Raw genomic sequence first — 15869 nt, 5'->3', positions numbered from 1 at the left:
ATGAGTTGTTTGTATTATTCTAAATGAAGTGCAAAAAAAAAAATAAAACATTTGATATGAAGTGTATTGTAAAGTGAAGTGGTAAAATAGATAAAGTAGCATTTTTATGTACTAAAAGCTAATTTTTTAGCACCACTACTGTGATTGCTCTAATTTAAAAAAAAAAAAAAAAAATCCTAGCTAGCCTAGTATTAAAAAATAAAATTATTTTGTGTTTTTTTTGTCTTTATTGGTAGATGATGAATCTTAATGTATTAAAAAATAATGATTTTGTGTATTTATAATTCGTTAATACTATATAGATGCTTATATATTTGGCGTAATTTTTTTTTTTGCTTATACTTCGGCTCCAGCCATTTAGCTTGAAATCCTGGATCTGTCCATGACTTGAATGTGTTTTTTTTCTTTAAAAAAAAAAATACTAGAAAATGTTACTGTGGCCCTTTTGAATATTATTATTATTATTATTTTTTTTTTTTTGAGAAGGTTTTGAATATTTTTTGGTCTTTGATTTTAGTACTTTCACCCACACTGAAAATTACAAAAAATTTCTATACTTTTATGTAAATATTAGATAATAAGTTTTAATTCACCACTTAAAAAAAACAAAACAAAACACGATCAAAATAAAATTATTGGGAATTACACTAATAACAAAAATCAAAACAAGAGTGCAACAACAAGGAAATGCTAAAACAATTAGTAAAAATTATCAAATAATTACACATTCACATGCAAAATTACAAACACTTAAAACTTATAAAAGGACACTTAAAGTTGTTTTTGGGGTGGTTGTAGGGGTATTTAAGTGATTTTACAGGTTTTTGAAGGTATTTTTTGGTCATTTGGAGGCTTCAAGATTATTTTGGTAATTTTGTAGGTTACTTTGGTTATTGTGGATGTTTTCATTTATTTATTTTTGGTTATTGTAAATATCTTAGGGGGTATTTTTTTTTTTTTTTTCATTTTATAGGTTTAGTAGGTCTTATTTTAGAGAATTTCAAACGGTATTCCCCCCCCCCCCCCAATTATTTTAGTGGTTTTAAGGGTATTTTGGTTAACGGTTTTTGGGTATTTTGAAGGTTTTGAAAGGGTATTCTAATAATTTTGGAAAATTTAGAGGAATTCTATCATTTTGAAGTTTTTAAGGGGATATTGGATCATTTAATGGTTATAGAGGTATTTTGATTAGTTTTAAAATTAAAAGGCTATTTGGTGATTTTGAAAATTTTAAGGATAACTCCATCATGATACAATAACTTTGGAGGGGAGGGGGGGGGGGGGAATGCCACTTGAGAGTTAATTGAGACTGACAAATGAGTGTAAAGAATTTATTAGTCTCAACTCTCAAGTGAACAACCCACCCCACCCCTCCTCCCCCTGCAATTATCATCTCATGAAAACAAGGCCTGCTAAAGCTATAGGCAATTTAGACAATTTCCTAAGGCCTCCAAGTAGAAAAAAGCTCCCTAAAATTTATCCAAAATGTATATATATTTACTTGTGAGATTATTAATTAACTCATATCTTACTAAGTCTTTAATTGATTGTGAGTTGAGACCATCATCGAAGTCAAAAGAGCTTGAGGATATGCTTAATAGTTAATATGGGCCTGATAATATACTTGTATTGGATCGTGATCTCAAAATCTTGAGTTTGAGCTTAATATTGAGCTCGAGCTCGGTTTGATTAATGAATCAAGCCAAGACAAGCTAAACTTAAGTTTTTGGATTTTTGACTACTTAAGCTCAAACATTGTTTGTAGGCTTGTTCAAGCTTAAGCCAAGTTTCAATATTTTTATATTTGTTGTCAAGTTGAAGCTGTTGAACTTGAACATTCATTACTTGACAAAGCTTAGTTTGCATGTTTACAACCCTACTTTCAAATAGTAGTACCAACTAATTAAAAAAAAAAAAAAATAGCAGTGTCAACTAGATACTAAAACAAACAACTAAACAAACAAAAAAAAAGTGAGAAATTTTCTTATGAAAAAATTAGGAAGAGTTTGTTGCTAATCCCTAGGCTAATCTTGAACATTTTGTATTTGTTTTTGTTAAGTTATGGCTTTTCACATAATATTTATGTTGGCTTTATTCCATAAAAAAAAAAAGTGTTGTAATTGTATTAATTTATTTCCTTATATTTTTTGGATTTATTTGTAATGAGTTTAGTATTAAGTTGGTGAAGATTGCTCAAGAAGTTGATCTCGCGATTTGGCTCACGAGTGGTGCAACCCATGAAAGTCACATGAGGAGCACATTGCTAGAAGTTGAAGAGTCAATGTGTTTTGCGAGTCATCTCGCGACTTGGCCAACTCGCAAGATGACCTGCGAAATGCACTGACAGTTGAGATTTTAAGTGTGACTCTTATACCCTTCACCAATACTATATATATCCTTATTACCCACAAAATTGTAAGGAGGCTATTCAAAAGAAAATCCTAGAGAGGTTTTATGATACACCTACCTTGTTAGAGAGAGCTACTCATTCTCAATAGAGAAATCCTTGTAGTTCCTTTGGGTTTTTTTCTTGTTTTTTTTTTTTGTCTTTTGTCTCTTTCTTGTCTATCCTTTCTAATCTTTAGCTTCATGGTTAGGAAGAATAGAGCCCATGGGACATCATTCACTTCCTCTGCTCCTTATTTTGATAGTGAGAGGTTTTTGAGTGAGAAAAACCAGGAAACTTATGAGAAGCTAAATATTCTTAGGAATGTGTGGGCTGAAAGAAAGGTAGTTTTAGATGAGCTTGACACAGAGATTAGGAAAAACTTTGAGCGTAGGGGCTGGTTGCCTTTGCTAGATGTAGACCATCCTCCTCCGGCTACCTTGATCAGAGAGTTCTACTCGAACCTCTCTGTCCACTCCAATGATTTCAACACTCAGTTTGTGAGAAGTTGAATACAGGGTGAAGAGTATGTCATTTCTTCTATGATAGTGGCCTTTGCTCTTGGGGTGCCTAAGGTCCAGCATCCCGTTTATCCTTATGATGAGTCCCCTCCACTTGATGACATTATGTCATATCTTACTGGATCTTCTATCTAGTGGGGTTCTGATTCTCGGATCACCTCTCATGAGTTAATCAAGATTCATTATCTATTTTTTCGGATTTTTTACCATTCTATCTGACTCATCTCTCTTTTGCACACTATTCCTATCGAGAGATGTGCATTTTTGTATGCTTTTGTCACAGATGCTCCTATGAGTTTTCCTTATCTTTTCATTCGTTCTTTGGTTGAGGTTCATAAGAGTAGTTTTTCTGCTCATGCTCTTTTCATTTCGGTTTTTATTCATCGGATTTGTTGCATTTAGGTTTAGATGAGTTTCTTGCTTCTGAGCTCGTACATATCATAGCTCCTATAGGTGCCACCTTCCTTAGGCAAAAGGTTGCTCAGATGCAAGCTAGCTCTAAACGCCCTAGAGTTAAGTCTTCTTCGGGTGTTGCACCTCCTCCTCCTCTTCCTTCTTTAGGTGATCCGGCTGCTGATGCGTTTGTAGATTTGATTGCTGCTGCTGCTCCTCCTCCTTCTACTTCGAATGATTCTAGCATTCGTCGTATAATGTTGGACACTGTCATGACCGTTTAAGCGGCTCATGGTTAGCTTTTGTTGGATGTTCTCACGTAGCTACAGGCTTTGCGTGTAGAGTTGGCGAGTTTTAGACGATCACCTCTCCGACCTCCTTTTAATGATGAGTCTTGATTACCCTTTGGCAATTCGTTACAAAAAGGGGGAGTACATATGGATGGAGATAGGGGGAGATTTTTGTTGTTTTGGAGCTTTAGATTGTATCTAGGTGCTTTACTTTGTACTTATTTTTTGGCTCATGATGTATTTATTTTGATGTCTTTATTTTTGATGAGTTGTATATGATCGGGGGAGACATCTAGTTTTTATTTTTGTTTCTTGTTTCACATTGTGCTACATTGATTATTGATTTATATTTATGAGGTTATTTATGATATATGTCTTTTATTTTATGTTATGTGAAATCAAGAATTTATTTTGTTGTATTTTCCACATATGCGTTTATGTGTTAGTTAAGTATTATAGGAATATACAGGTTGATTCAGTCGTGCTGCTGTCTACACTTGCAATTGATAGATAGTAGTTGGGGTGAATTATTTTTTGTTAGGCAATTTTTATTGTAATGGGCTGTTTTTGTAACTTTGAGCATTTTTTTTATTATTATGTGTTTTGTCACGGATTGTCAAATGAAGAGTTTGTTAGGTTCAAAGGATTTATGATCTAAATATATTAGAACTTCAATGTTTAATGTTGACAAATCATAATCAAAACTTAGAGTCTAGAATTAGGCTGCTCAAAGTGTGTTTATGTGTAAAGTTGGAATTGAGTGTACTACAAGATTTATTATGTAAATTTGCAAGGCTCGATCAATCGAAAATTAGACTCAATCGATCAAAACTCGTGCAAATTGTTTTTCTGCAGAATTTTCCAACTCAACCTAAGCCTATATGACGTGTAGGTATTTTATGTTTTACCTTAAGTATAAAAGGAAAAACCCTATCCACGTTTTATAGTTGTTGTTTTTGCTATGTGTATGAATCTTTTGTGAGATCTAGAGGTATTTGCCTTCATACATACTTAGGGTTTCTAATCTCAAGATTGATGTCAAGTGCTTGGTGATTATCTCAGTTGCTACATAAAGAGCTTAAAGAAAAACACAAGTGGGAGTACTTGTGGTTGTTGTGAATCTAAGAAAGAAGTAGTCCGTGGATTCGGAGTTGTCATGTGGTCGTGGTAGTAAGTTTTTTACTCGAGGTAGCAATAGGATGTTAGTAGTCTAAGTTGCTATTGAGTAAATTTCAATTCTTTCATAGTGGATCTGTTTTACCTTGAGGATAGATAAGTTAAATCCTCCCTAGGTTTTTTACTGGTTTGGTTTTCCTGAGTTATCATATTGTTGTGTTGTTTATTTTCCACACTGTTTCAATGATATTATTTATCTGTGTTAACCTAGATCTGAATAATTTACCTAAGTTAATCACTTGACTAAATAACTAGGTTAACCTGTTTGTGTTTAAGGGATCTAAAAACGTACAGAGTGGGTTTTACCTCCACCCTAAGCCAACTGTGAATAAGCCCAATAATCACTAGATCACCACCCCTAATTAAAGGATTGTACACTTTCTCCAAAAGTGGCAAATATTTATTTGCTTTGCCACTTTAAAAAAATTATTTTGCCTACAATGTTTACTTTACATTCCACTATTTATGTAAACTGATAATTGGCCTTAAAGATATACTTGACGTAAATGCTATATCCTTTTAAATAAGAGATAATAAATACTAAAGAGATAAAACTGATATTTAACTGATCTTTAAATTTCAAAAAGCAAATAGAGATTATGTCTCCTTATTCTTTCTATGGATAGTTTGATTGGGCCTAAGTTTTGAATGGACAGTTTTGGAGACATTTATAAATTTCAGAGAGCTCCAAGCACCAGGGCCAAAGAACTCGCTAAGCTTCATAAGCCTATGATGGTACAGGTTGGGCTCATTTGGTGCAACTTGTGACTAATTCACTTTTTATTTCTTTGTTCAATGATATAATTCTGTAGGAAGAGTCTAGTCTACAGAGCTGGCTACAAGGATCTTGATTTGCAAATTCTGAAAATTGGCAGATGGCAAGGCCTCAATCAGGTTTTGGATTTGGATACCAAACTACCTACTTGTTAGTGAAACAGCTTTCTAGCCATTTGGGCTAATATCCAATCTTTATGGTTGAATAGTAACTTAGGCCTGTCAAGGCTTGAAATGCAAAGTCAAAACCTCAATGCAAATTTGCCTATATTAGATGGACAAAGTTCCAGTTTAGTGCACTAAATAACACACGAGAACGACACTTGATCATCTTTGGACACATAACGTATTTGTATCATGTTCAACACAAAATAAGAGCAACACATGATTATATTTAGACACATGTCGTGTCCATGTCATATTCAGTGTTTTAGTGTATTGGACGCAAGTCAAGCCCTTCTTATCTCAAAAATGAGAAAAATGGATTCGAAACATTTTTTTTATTGTTCGATCACATATATAACATGCATGTAAATCTTACACTTCTCACCAAAATGCACCAACTTACTAACTACTCTTAAGTGGGTTAAACAAGTACCAATAGGATTAGAGCATGTCTCTCATGATTAAATTCATCATTTTTTAAATAGCTTCAATTTCTGGATTTAGTGATAATTTATCAATAAAATTAGAGCATGTCTCTCATGTTAAGTATCAATAGGAGATTTTAGAAGCAGAACAATAGTTATTTTTATTTTATTTTTTGCTAAATCAATAGTTAAATTATTTGAATTCCCCATTTGAAGTGTTGGAATAATGATTAAACGACTAATTTATATTTGTCTAAAAAACAGGCAACATTTCCCATCAAGTATACCCATTGTATTTGCCTAGAGGATTGAATTAAGCTCACATGTATTGTATGTGAAACAAACCAATTAGTCCTATTATATTTAAATTCATAATTTAGATCACCATAGCAAGTGGCATTCGCTGTATGGTAGGACCAAAGAACTTTGTACAAAAGCAAAGAATTCAAGACAAAATGTGCACAATAATCAAACCCTTGCAAGATTAATCCACACATTATTAGATGATGGGGCATGTGTTTTAGTTAGGATGTCTTTAAGGCTGTGTTTGTTTTGGCTTCAAATGGTTTCCGGAAATCATTTTCCGTAAAATAGGCCGTTTGGGTGCGCGAGGAAAATTGGGTCAAACAGAAAATCATTTCCGTTGACCGAAAATAAGCCTTCTGATTACGGAAAACCAATTCCGTTTCTATTTTACCTTCAATTCACTTCCGGAAAAGAGAGAAAGAGAGAGAGAAAGAAAGACCAGACGCGCAACAGGGAGAAAGAGAGAGAGAAAGGACTCAGACGCCACTCAGACCGCCGTCGTCGTCCCCTCCATGTGACGGTGAGAGAGACCGATCGCACCCAGATCGATCGCACCCCACCGAAGACCGATCCACCCAAACCGATCGCTCTTCGACGTCGCCTGCGAACCCCGAGCTCCAGTCCGACGATCGCACGCACCAAATCGCACTGGTCTCGTCGATCGCAGCACCGCGCCGATCACACCGCGCCGCTCGATCTCGCCGCCGCTCGATCTCGTCGTTTCCCATGACCGATCTCATCGCCCATGACCGATCTCTCCCTTTCCATCCATTTTTGATCACTCGCTCGTCCTCGCTCTCTCAGTTTGACCGAATGTGGATTTGATCGAAGTTGTTGTGATTTTTGTTTTTTGAAGTTTATACGTTGAAATTTCTATTATAAAATTTGTTTGGGAACTGAGAAAATGGGTAAGAAAATGTGAGAAAGTGTAGGAAAATAGCATTTTCAGTATGTAACCAAACATATGAAAATATTTTCTAGAAAATTTTTCATAATGCAGCCAAACACTCAGAAAATATTTTCCTTTCCCGAAAATACAATTTCCGAAAAATATCTATTTTTCGAAAAATATTTTACGACAACCAAACACAGCCTTAGTAATTTTTAATTTCTGAAAAGTATATTTAAATATAAAAAATTTAAAATAAAATAAAAATTATATCATATTATTAGGTGTGCCAATGCAGTGTGGTTTTCTAAAAACAAAACCACACCGCACCTAGTTTTTGCACCTCCACCGTGGTTGGTAGTGCAATGACCGCAGTCAGTTTAGGTGTGGCAGTTAGTTTTTGTAAACCCCTAGTCCCAATGTCAATAAAATAATAGTTTTCACAAAATCATAGAATTAAAAAATAGCAGATTCGTAATTGACTCCCATCAAATGCAAAGCAATGCTCTAAGGCTAGGAAAAATCATACGTTAACAGAGAGTGCGCATGCCGTTAGAATGACCTAAGATTGAAAGCCAATTTAAGTTATAGATATACTCTTTCATATCTTTACAAATACCATATCAGAGATCCAGTCTACATTCATCACCATAGATTTATTACATAAAATGTCTTCGTTGAGGCAGTATCCTAGTAAGAAATTACAAAAGAATATTTGAGTTTGCTCAGGCTGTCAAGAGGGAGCTGCCTTCCTTGATGAGAACAAACACACTGCCACCATCTCCCCTTGAAATTCGAAGTTCTTCATCAAGGTATGTGGTAAGCAACCATGATTCAGCATTGCTGTTCGAGAAAGAGAACTTCAATGGTGGTTGGCGGGAAATGGTCTTTGCAACAGATGAAGCTGTGTCTTGAACAGAGTTGATTATGCCCTTGAAGGGTGTAAAGTCAATCTTTTGCCCCAGAAATTCCACATTTTCGGGTATCACTATGGAGTCAGTTAATTGGGGAGTCCCAATGATACCTTCTTCAAATTTGATCTGAATAGAGGGAGGAAAAAAAAAAAAGGAAAGGGATAATTTAGAGCTAAATCCAAAGCTTCAAAGTTCTCTAAGGTGTGATAGAACAAGATGGCCAAAGAGAATCTCTGAATGCAGAAGGTACTTGCAATATAATTTCGTTTTGCACCCTTTAATGTGTGGTCCTTAACAGAGATTTGAACCATATATGCAAGAAATAATCTACAGATTTAGATTGCTGGACTTGTAGGCATAATTAGTGATTGATTAGAAAGGATAACATTAAAAGAAACGAAAATAAAACCTGCACACGCTTTGGACTTCGGACTTCAAACTTGGCACTGGTACTAATTGAAGTTGTAGCCAACGGCCCGGCAAACTGGACAATATTCTGGACCGTAAAATTTTCTGAGTCAATTATCTGTGATATTTCTTCTACCGTCACTAAGGGCAGTGTACCCCTAGACAACAATGGGAATAAACCTGCAAAAGATGTGTACCTGCTCCACACAAAATTCAAATTCACCATGTACATGACTATTCTCATGAGTACTAGAAGAAAAAACATGAGAACTCTTATGAGAAAAAAACAAATCTTGTTGTTTCATGATATATTTCCGATTTTAATCATGCTATACATCAACTTCCAAGGATAACTACAACCCATTTCTCAGCAAATAGCAAACAAAAATAGCAAACGAATTAAGCAACAATGTCATACCAAATTGAATTTTTTAGGTTGCTTTAAATTAATTATCTGTGCCAGACCTATAATGTAAAAATAAAACAGGCATAGGGGAATGCCATGTGTAAAAACATTATCAGATCTAGAGACCACCATGCAAGTATGCATGCCTCAGATAACAAGGACTATATGAGCATAAAGATGCACCATTCTTGGGTTGATCATTTTGATCCTGGCTACAAAGTTTGTACACAAACCAAGTCCTGTGGATTTTAGCTATGGTGGATGTCTGATAATCAAGTTCCTTTGTACACAAACAAAGGAACTTGATTATCACAAGTCACAAACAGCCTAGCGTTGGATTCCTGTCTGTCTTCTAACACTAACAAGTACATATAAGAAGTCTATTCTACATTAAAAAATTGTAGTACAAACGGATGTCTTGTCGTTTTTTTTCTAATCCTTTTCTACCTTAAACAATTGTAGTTCAAATGGATGTCTTGTCAAAACTTCATAAATTTTGCCTATAGTGAGCCGCTAGTTTTATTGAAGTAGAACATGCGGCTCTTGTCTCAACTCTGTCATTTGAACATATTTCTTTCAAATCTCATTGTTTATATCTTTGTTTTCACTAAATTACTGATTACCCTCAAAACTTAAGCTATTTTTGATAAATTATGAATTTAATAATTTAATCATTATTTGATTGGGAGTGCCTTTTAACTAGGTGTAAAATATCAAACTGCAAAACACAAATACAATCTCATATTTCCGATTGAATCATTAACACCTACTGGAATGCTTTCTACAAAAATATTCTTAATCTACAAGAATCTTACTAAGCAAAAATTAATATATGCCCTAATATATTCTTACTCTAAGAGTATACATTATCCGGACCCTTACTATAATATAGAGGAAGTTTATAGGCACAACAAAAATCTCAAAACATTTTCAGAACAACCTCGTTTTGAGTTATATGTTTTTTTTTTTTTTTTGGAGAAATTGTTGTGAGATTATGATCATCGTAGAAGAACTCATATACTAATTGTCTAATACACCATTCCACCCAAAAAAAAAAAATTTCTTAGTTTCCAAACAATATTCATATATCCCCTTTTTTTACTATCTGGTCTAGAAGTCCTAAAATTTTATGAAATTTCCATTTTCAAAGTATAAAAGACCAACTGAACCAAGCAAGCAAGTTAAATCCTTTCCTGTCACTTTTAAGCTTTTGATGCACATGCTCGTATATGAGACTATTAGAGCAGGTAATCCTGAGTTCGAACTTGAAAAAAAAAAACACTTACGCGAGAATCCATTTTCCATTGAGAAGAGTCAAGGCTTCGGTAGGTGCAGGTGTGGGATTCTTGGCTTCCAGCTGGGTGATAAGCTCGATAATCTCGGCTCTTGTCTCGCTCGTCGCTCTTAGCCCTCGGTTAGTCCCGTAAAACGAGGTCACCAAAGCCTTCTTCAGCCTATCGATCTCGCTTGGCTCCACCGTCTTCACCTCCTCCTCCTTCTCCTCTACCTCCGCTACCGCCACCGACGGCCCCTCCTCCTTCTCAGGACCCAACTCCTCTTCGCTTCCCACTCTGACCCGGAAACTCGGCCTCTCCCGGACCAATTCCCCGGTCCAAATCCGGGTTTTCTCGACCCGTTTCGCTCCGATTTTAACAGAATTTGGCGCAAAAACTGAAGCTCTGGGAGTGAATTGGGTTTTTGGAGTGACCGCTGAGAGAGTGAATTGACTTAACTGTGACACAAAGGCCATTTTTTCAGTGTTGATTTGAGTTTTTTCTTTGCTTCAGAGAGAACAGAGAGGCGCGTAAACTGAGAGTTAAAGAACAGAGAGTAGAGTTAAAATATACAACACCTATTTACAATTACAGAGCTGTACTGAGCAACAGTGCAGACTACCTAGTACGTGTATTAAATTTAAAGGGCTCAGTTTTACGAGGCAATTGATGAACGAAATGACTATTTTATCCCCTAAATAATGGTTATCGTTCGCTTTGATGATGAGGTCAATGTTAACTTTGAAAACAATGTTGCCAGAAGAAACGTACCACAAGAAAACGTGCGTGCTCAAATCACTCGGGGACACAGAGGTTGTCCATGTGTTCGACACGTGGATGTGAAGGCGTTGGAGGAAAATAAGCCGACTATAAATGAAAGGTCATGTGTAGTGTGGGACAAGAAAGGGTCTGCTTTGTAACTTTGAAAACAATGTTGCCAGAAGAAACGTACCACAAGAAAACGTGCGTGCTCAAATCACTCGGGGACACAGAGGTTGTCCATGTGTTCGACACGTGGATGTGAAGGCGTTGGAGGAAAATAAGCCGACTATAAATGAAAGGTCATGTGTAGTGTGGGACAAGAAAGGGTCTGCTTTGTAATGTGAATTTGGCATGAACGTGATTTGTTTGGTGGAGAATGCGCGATGGGTCAACAGAATTTGCACAAATTATCTGTGTCCTGCTTACCATGAGCTCGAGCATGAAGCATGAACGCAATGCGTTCGTAATTTCATCTTTTAATTAATTTTTTAAAAAAATTTTGAAATGATCTTTGCGCTAAGCACTATGTTTACTGATTTGATTTGTGTATTTTATATTGTTTGGGTCACGAGGTTGTGCCTCTAGGAACAAACTTTTATTTTTAAGTTTCCAATAAACCAAAAAGAGTTTACATAGGAGTGAAAAAACCAAAAAGAGTTACATACTTACATAGGAGTGAAAAAAAAAAAAACCACCACACAGAATTATAGCCCCAACAAGAGAAGTAATTCAAGCGATAGCCCCAACAAGGTCTATGTAATACACATAGTGATAGTCCCAAAAATATAATCGTCCACATGAGAAGGACGATCTATAAGCAGGGCCCCAATGTCGACACAGTCTAAGGGGATTGCCTGACAATGACCTGGTCATCGTCCTTCAATCAAGACAAGCCGTTACAAAAATAGCAATGAATGTCAATACCGTTGAAGGTGTATCTGTCAACTTAACACCCGGCACAAGCGTTACAGATTCTGTAATAACACCATCGTTATTATAGAACCAACAACTAGAAAAGAAAGGAAATCACCTATATATATATATATATATTCATAAACAAGATTCCAGAAAGATACGAAAAACATTTACTAGAAATTTCACTTACTAAAGCTATATCATTTTCCTTTGTTTCCAAGCCTTTCTAACTTTGGCATCGGAGACTCCGTGGCTGGCGCTACACCGGTGACCACATTCTTTGCAGTTTGACGTATTCCAGGTTCTGGAGCGATTGTGGACGATCCCAGTTTAGACGACCATCTCTACTGACGATCATAGCATCATCAGTTTGGCGCCGTCTGTGGGAACTCACATTCTTCAGCATCCAGTTCAAGGACACTGTTCTATTTTAAAGAGATGGAGTCCAGCTTTAACCCGGATCCTACTGCATTGGCTCTACAAATTCAGGCACTTGCAGCCACGGTGGAAGAACTCACCAAGCAAAATCAGGAGATGAAGCAACAGCTGCAACAGGGAGATAACCGCCTAGAAACCAACAGAGACAAGGACGAAGATAGTCACAGGAGACGAACTAGCACTCCAGAAGAGCAAAACTCAAATTTCCTAAGGGAAATGAGGAAGGAGATGGACNCCCACCTCTTCTATCTCTGCTAGAAATCTAGCATTCATACCATTTTGAAGAGAAATCAAACAATTTTGATAGACTTGCTTTGATAATGAGAGGCGGAACTCCAAGGCTTTGTACATTGGAAGGTGGGAGACAACATATCGGCAGTTTCCCATACTCGAATCTAGCCCCTTTGATCCATAACAATGGATTTTCTCCATTATACATAAGTTTTGGGTGGTTATGCAAATACACAGGTTCTGGGTTTGAAGATTAATTAGAGTTTTAGATTCAATTTTTTTAGGTTAGATGAGAGAATTAGTCAAGAATTACTGATTTAGCGTTGTACTAGATAAATTCACGCTTGTAAATGGAGGTTATGCAAACTCACTTCAGTAATTTATCCAACTTAGGGTCTTTGTCGATTTTTTTTCCTGCAACTTCAACCAGTTGGAGAAAGGGTGTCAAGATTTGCTGTCCATGGTTTTTGTTGACACGTTCCAAACTATGGCCGCAATGTTTGGTCAGTGTGTTATCACTTGGAAGAATGAGCCATCAGATCTCTTTCTAAAGGTATATTTTCAAGACTAATGTCCACCTAATCTCTTTCCAAAGATATATTCTCATAAGCAAAGCAATTAGGTGCATGAAAATTCTGCTACTGCTAGTGGATATGACGAGTTCCACAGTTTGTTACAATCGAAGGTGACGGCTGTTCAAGAGGGTATGGGTGCTTGATTTCTAGCAAAGAGAGGAATGGATTGGGAGAGTTTTGTTTCTTGAGTTCAATCGAAGTGAAAGAGAATGAGCTGTTAGATTTCCTCAGTCCCTGTAAAATTTTAGCACCGTTTAGTATCTCTGGCTAAGTGCCACATGTCTTAACATATATATATATATATATATATATAGGCGTAAATGTACTTTTAGCCATTACATTTTGGGTTTTTTTTTTTTTTTTTTTTTTTCTACATTTTCATTTTACCACTTTTAATTTCTAAACCAATTAACGCATGACATTTACGTCCTTACCGTCACCCAACTAATAGAAAAAGCGTGGTTGATGGGACATTCAAATAATAATTAAAAAATCTATTTTGACATTAAAAAATGCCACATCAGCATCTAAATTAAAAAAATTAATTTATTAATTTTAATTATATAAAAAAAATTAAAAACAAAAAATTACATGAATTGAGATCTAAGAACATAAGAAATTGTTCTTCTTGAATTAAGAAATAAACCCAGCAACGACATCAAACCCAGAATCAAAGAGCAAACCTAGAATCAAAGAACAAACCCAGAATCAAAGAACATGAACATCAAACCTACAGGAAAAAAAACATGAACATCACCAAATTAAAGAGCATGAACAAGAGCAAACATAGGAAAACTCACACGAAACCACACCCAAACCAAACCATCCAAAGAATAGAAACTCAACAAAGCACCCAACTCATCCACTCTCAAACCAAACCATAATCAAAGAAGTTTCGAACACCACAACAAGTTAATTACTTAAAAAACAAAAAGAAATTTCAAAATGCGAAATTCCCAGCAAATGCCAAACCAAATCTCCAGCAAACCCCAAATGTTTAGAAACAATCACCGATCAGACCAATAACAACAACAAACCCTGCAATCCCAACCAACGAACCTAGTCAAACCTAGCACCCACCAACACCTCTTTCTCTAAACCCAAAGCTGATCAAACCCAGTCAAACCCACCAATGATCACCGATCAAAGCCGAAGAGAAAGTCCAGACCCAAACAAACCTAGTCGAACCCAGCACCCACCATCTCTTTCTCTAAACCCAGATCCAAAGAGAAAGCTAAAAGAGAGATAGAGATAGAGATTTTGATCTGAGAGAGAGAGAGAGCTTTAGATGAAAAAGAGCTTCATTTTAGATGAGAGACGGCTTTAGTAAGTTGAATCTAGTGGATGAGCAATGACCAAAAATGTATTTGGTCATATTCGTTGATGTGAATATTTTTTATTTATTTATTTGGGTGATAAGACTAAAAAAAGTAAAAAAATTTTTGTTTTTTATTTGGATTTCAAATAAAGGAAAATGTCGTTGTTGGGTTTGCTCTTTGATTTTGGGTTTGATGTCGTTGCTGGGTTTGATATCTTTGATATTCAATCTAGGTTTGCTCTTTGATTCTGGGTTTGATGTCGTTGCTAGGTTTATTTCTTGATTTAAGAAGAACATTGAAGAACAAGTTCTTATGTTCTTAGATCTCAATTCATGTAATTTTTTGTTTTTAATTTAATTAAAATTAATAAATTAATTTTTTTTAATTTAGATGCTGATGTGGCATTTTTTAATGCCAAAATAGATTTTTTAATTATTATTTTAATGTGTCGTCAGCTATGTCAGCTTTTTTTGTTAGTTGGGCGATGGTACGATGGTAAGGACTTAAATGTCACACGTTAATTGGTTTAGGGACTAAAATGGTAAAATGAAAATGTATGGACCAAAATAGAAAAAAATCAAAATGTAAGGACTAAAAGTGCATTTACGCCATATATATATATATATATATATACAATATAGAAATTCTATTTCAACCTAATTTAAGTGTATATATATATATATATATAAAATTTCCTCCTAAAGACTTGAACCCCGACTTTTACCCTTCACACCTTACAAGTATTTATACTTATAAAGTGACCATCACACCAAAATGTGCAGTAGACATGTCTTAATATTAAAAGAGAAATTGAAGATATTGTACTTAAATTTTGTCATTTTCTAATTTACATAGCAAAATTCCTAGAGCCCAAAAATAATCTTGTGGGCTATTTCATTTAAAAAAGGGAAAGGATATGATTTCCTAACCAATAAAAGATGGGTTACTAGAATTACTCGCCCAAAAGACATAAAAGTGGAGCTGCATTGGGTGTTAGCCCATGACTGTTATGGGCTTCGTTTTTGTTCTTCTTTCTGGCCGAAAGATTATTATGGGCCTTAGACTTTAAAATGTAATTTGCCGACGGCCTAGTCTCCGCTCATTTCGGTGTCAAAGTTTTTTGTTTTTTTTTTCTTGCCCATGTCCCAACCCAAGTACAATCATTAATTAGAACGTACACAAGCTGTTATCAATTTTGCCATTCAAATCCCAGCAGCATAATCAATGAATGAATGATCAAAATACAATGAAACTATATATATATATATATATATGTTAAGACATGTGGCACTTAGCCAGAGA

General features: G+C 35.4%; 1 protein-coding gene across 1 annotated transcript; it reads right to left on the bottom strand.

The window, feature by feature from the left end:
* Nucleotides 1-7893: 7893 nt before the first annotated feature.
* On the bottom strand, nucleotides 7894-10956 carry LOC111997415 (plastid-lipid-associated protein, chloroplastic). Its single transcript, XM_024029502.2, has 3 exons — nucleotides 10340-10956; nucleotides 8649-8844; nucleotides 7894-8365 (listed from the first exon to the last, which is right to left on the bottom strand). Exons 1-3 carry the CDS (start codon nucleotides 10801-10803, stop codon nucleotides 8051-8053), a joined length of 975 nt encoding a protein of 324 aa, XP_023885270.1. The 5' UTR covers nucleotides 10804-10956; the 3' UTR covers nucleotides 7894-8050.
* Nucleotides 10957-15869: the final 4913 nt, after the last annotated feature.

Source organism: Quercus suber, unplaced genomic scaffold, assembly GCF_002906115.3.
Source record: "Quercus suber isolate HL8 unplaced genomic scaffold, Cork oak 2.0 scaffold_122, whole genome shotgun sequence".
NCBI lineage: Eukaryota > Viridiplantae > Streptophyta > Magnoliopsida > Fagales > Fagaceae > Quercus > Quercus suber.
This window is presented reverse-complemented; position numbering and strand designations above follow the sequence as displayed.

Bases quoted from the DNA above. Each gene is read 5' to 3' on its own strand.
- LOC111997415 (XM_024029502.2), bottom strand. From the start codon at position 10,803: ATGGCCTTTGTGTCACAGTTAAGTCAATTCACTCTCTCAGCGGTCACT. The intron at 8,845-10,339 runs GTAAGTGTTTTT...TGTGTGGAGCAG, and splicing joins AATGGAAAATGGATTCTCGC to GTACACATCTTTTGCAGGTT. The intron at 8,366-8,648 runs GTTTTATTTTCG...CCCTCTATTCAG, and splicing joins GAAGTCCAAAGCGTGTGCAG to ATCAAATTTGAAGAAGGTAT.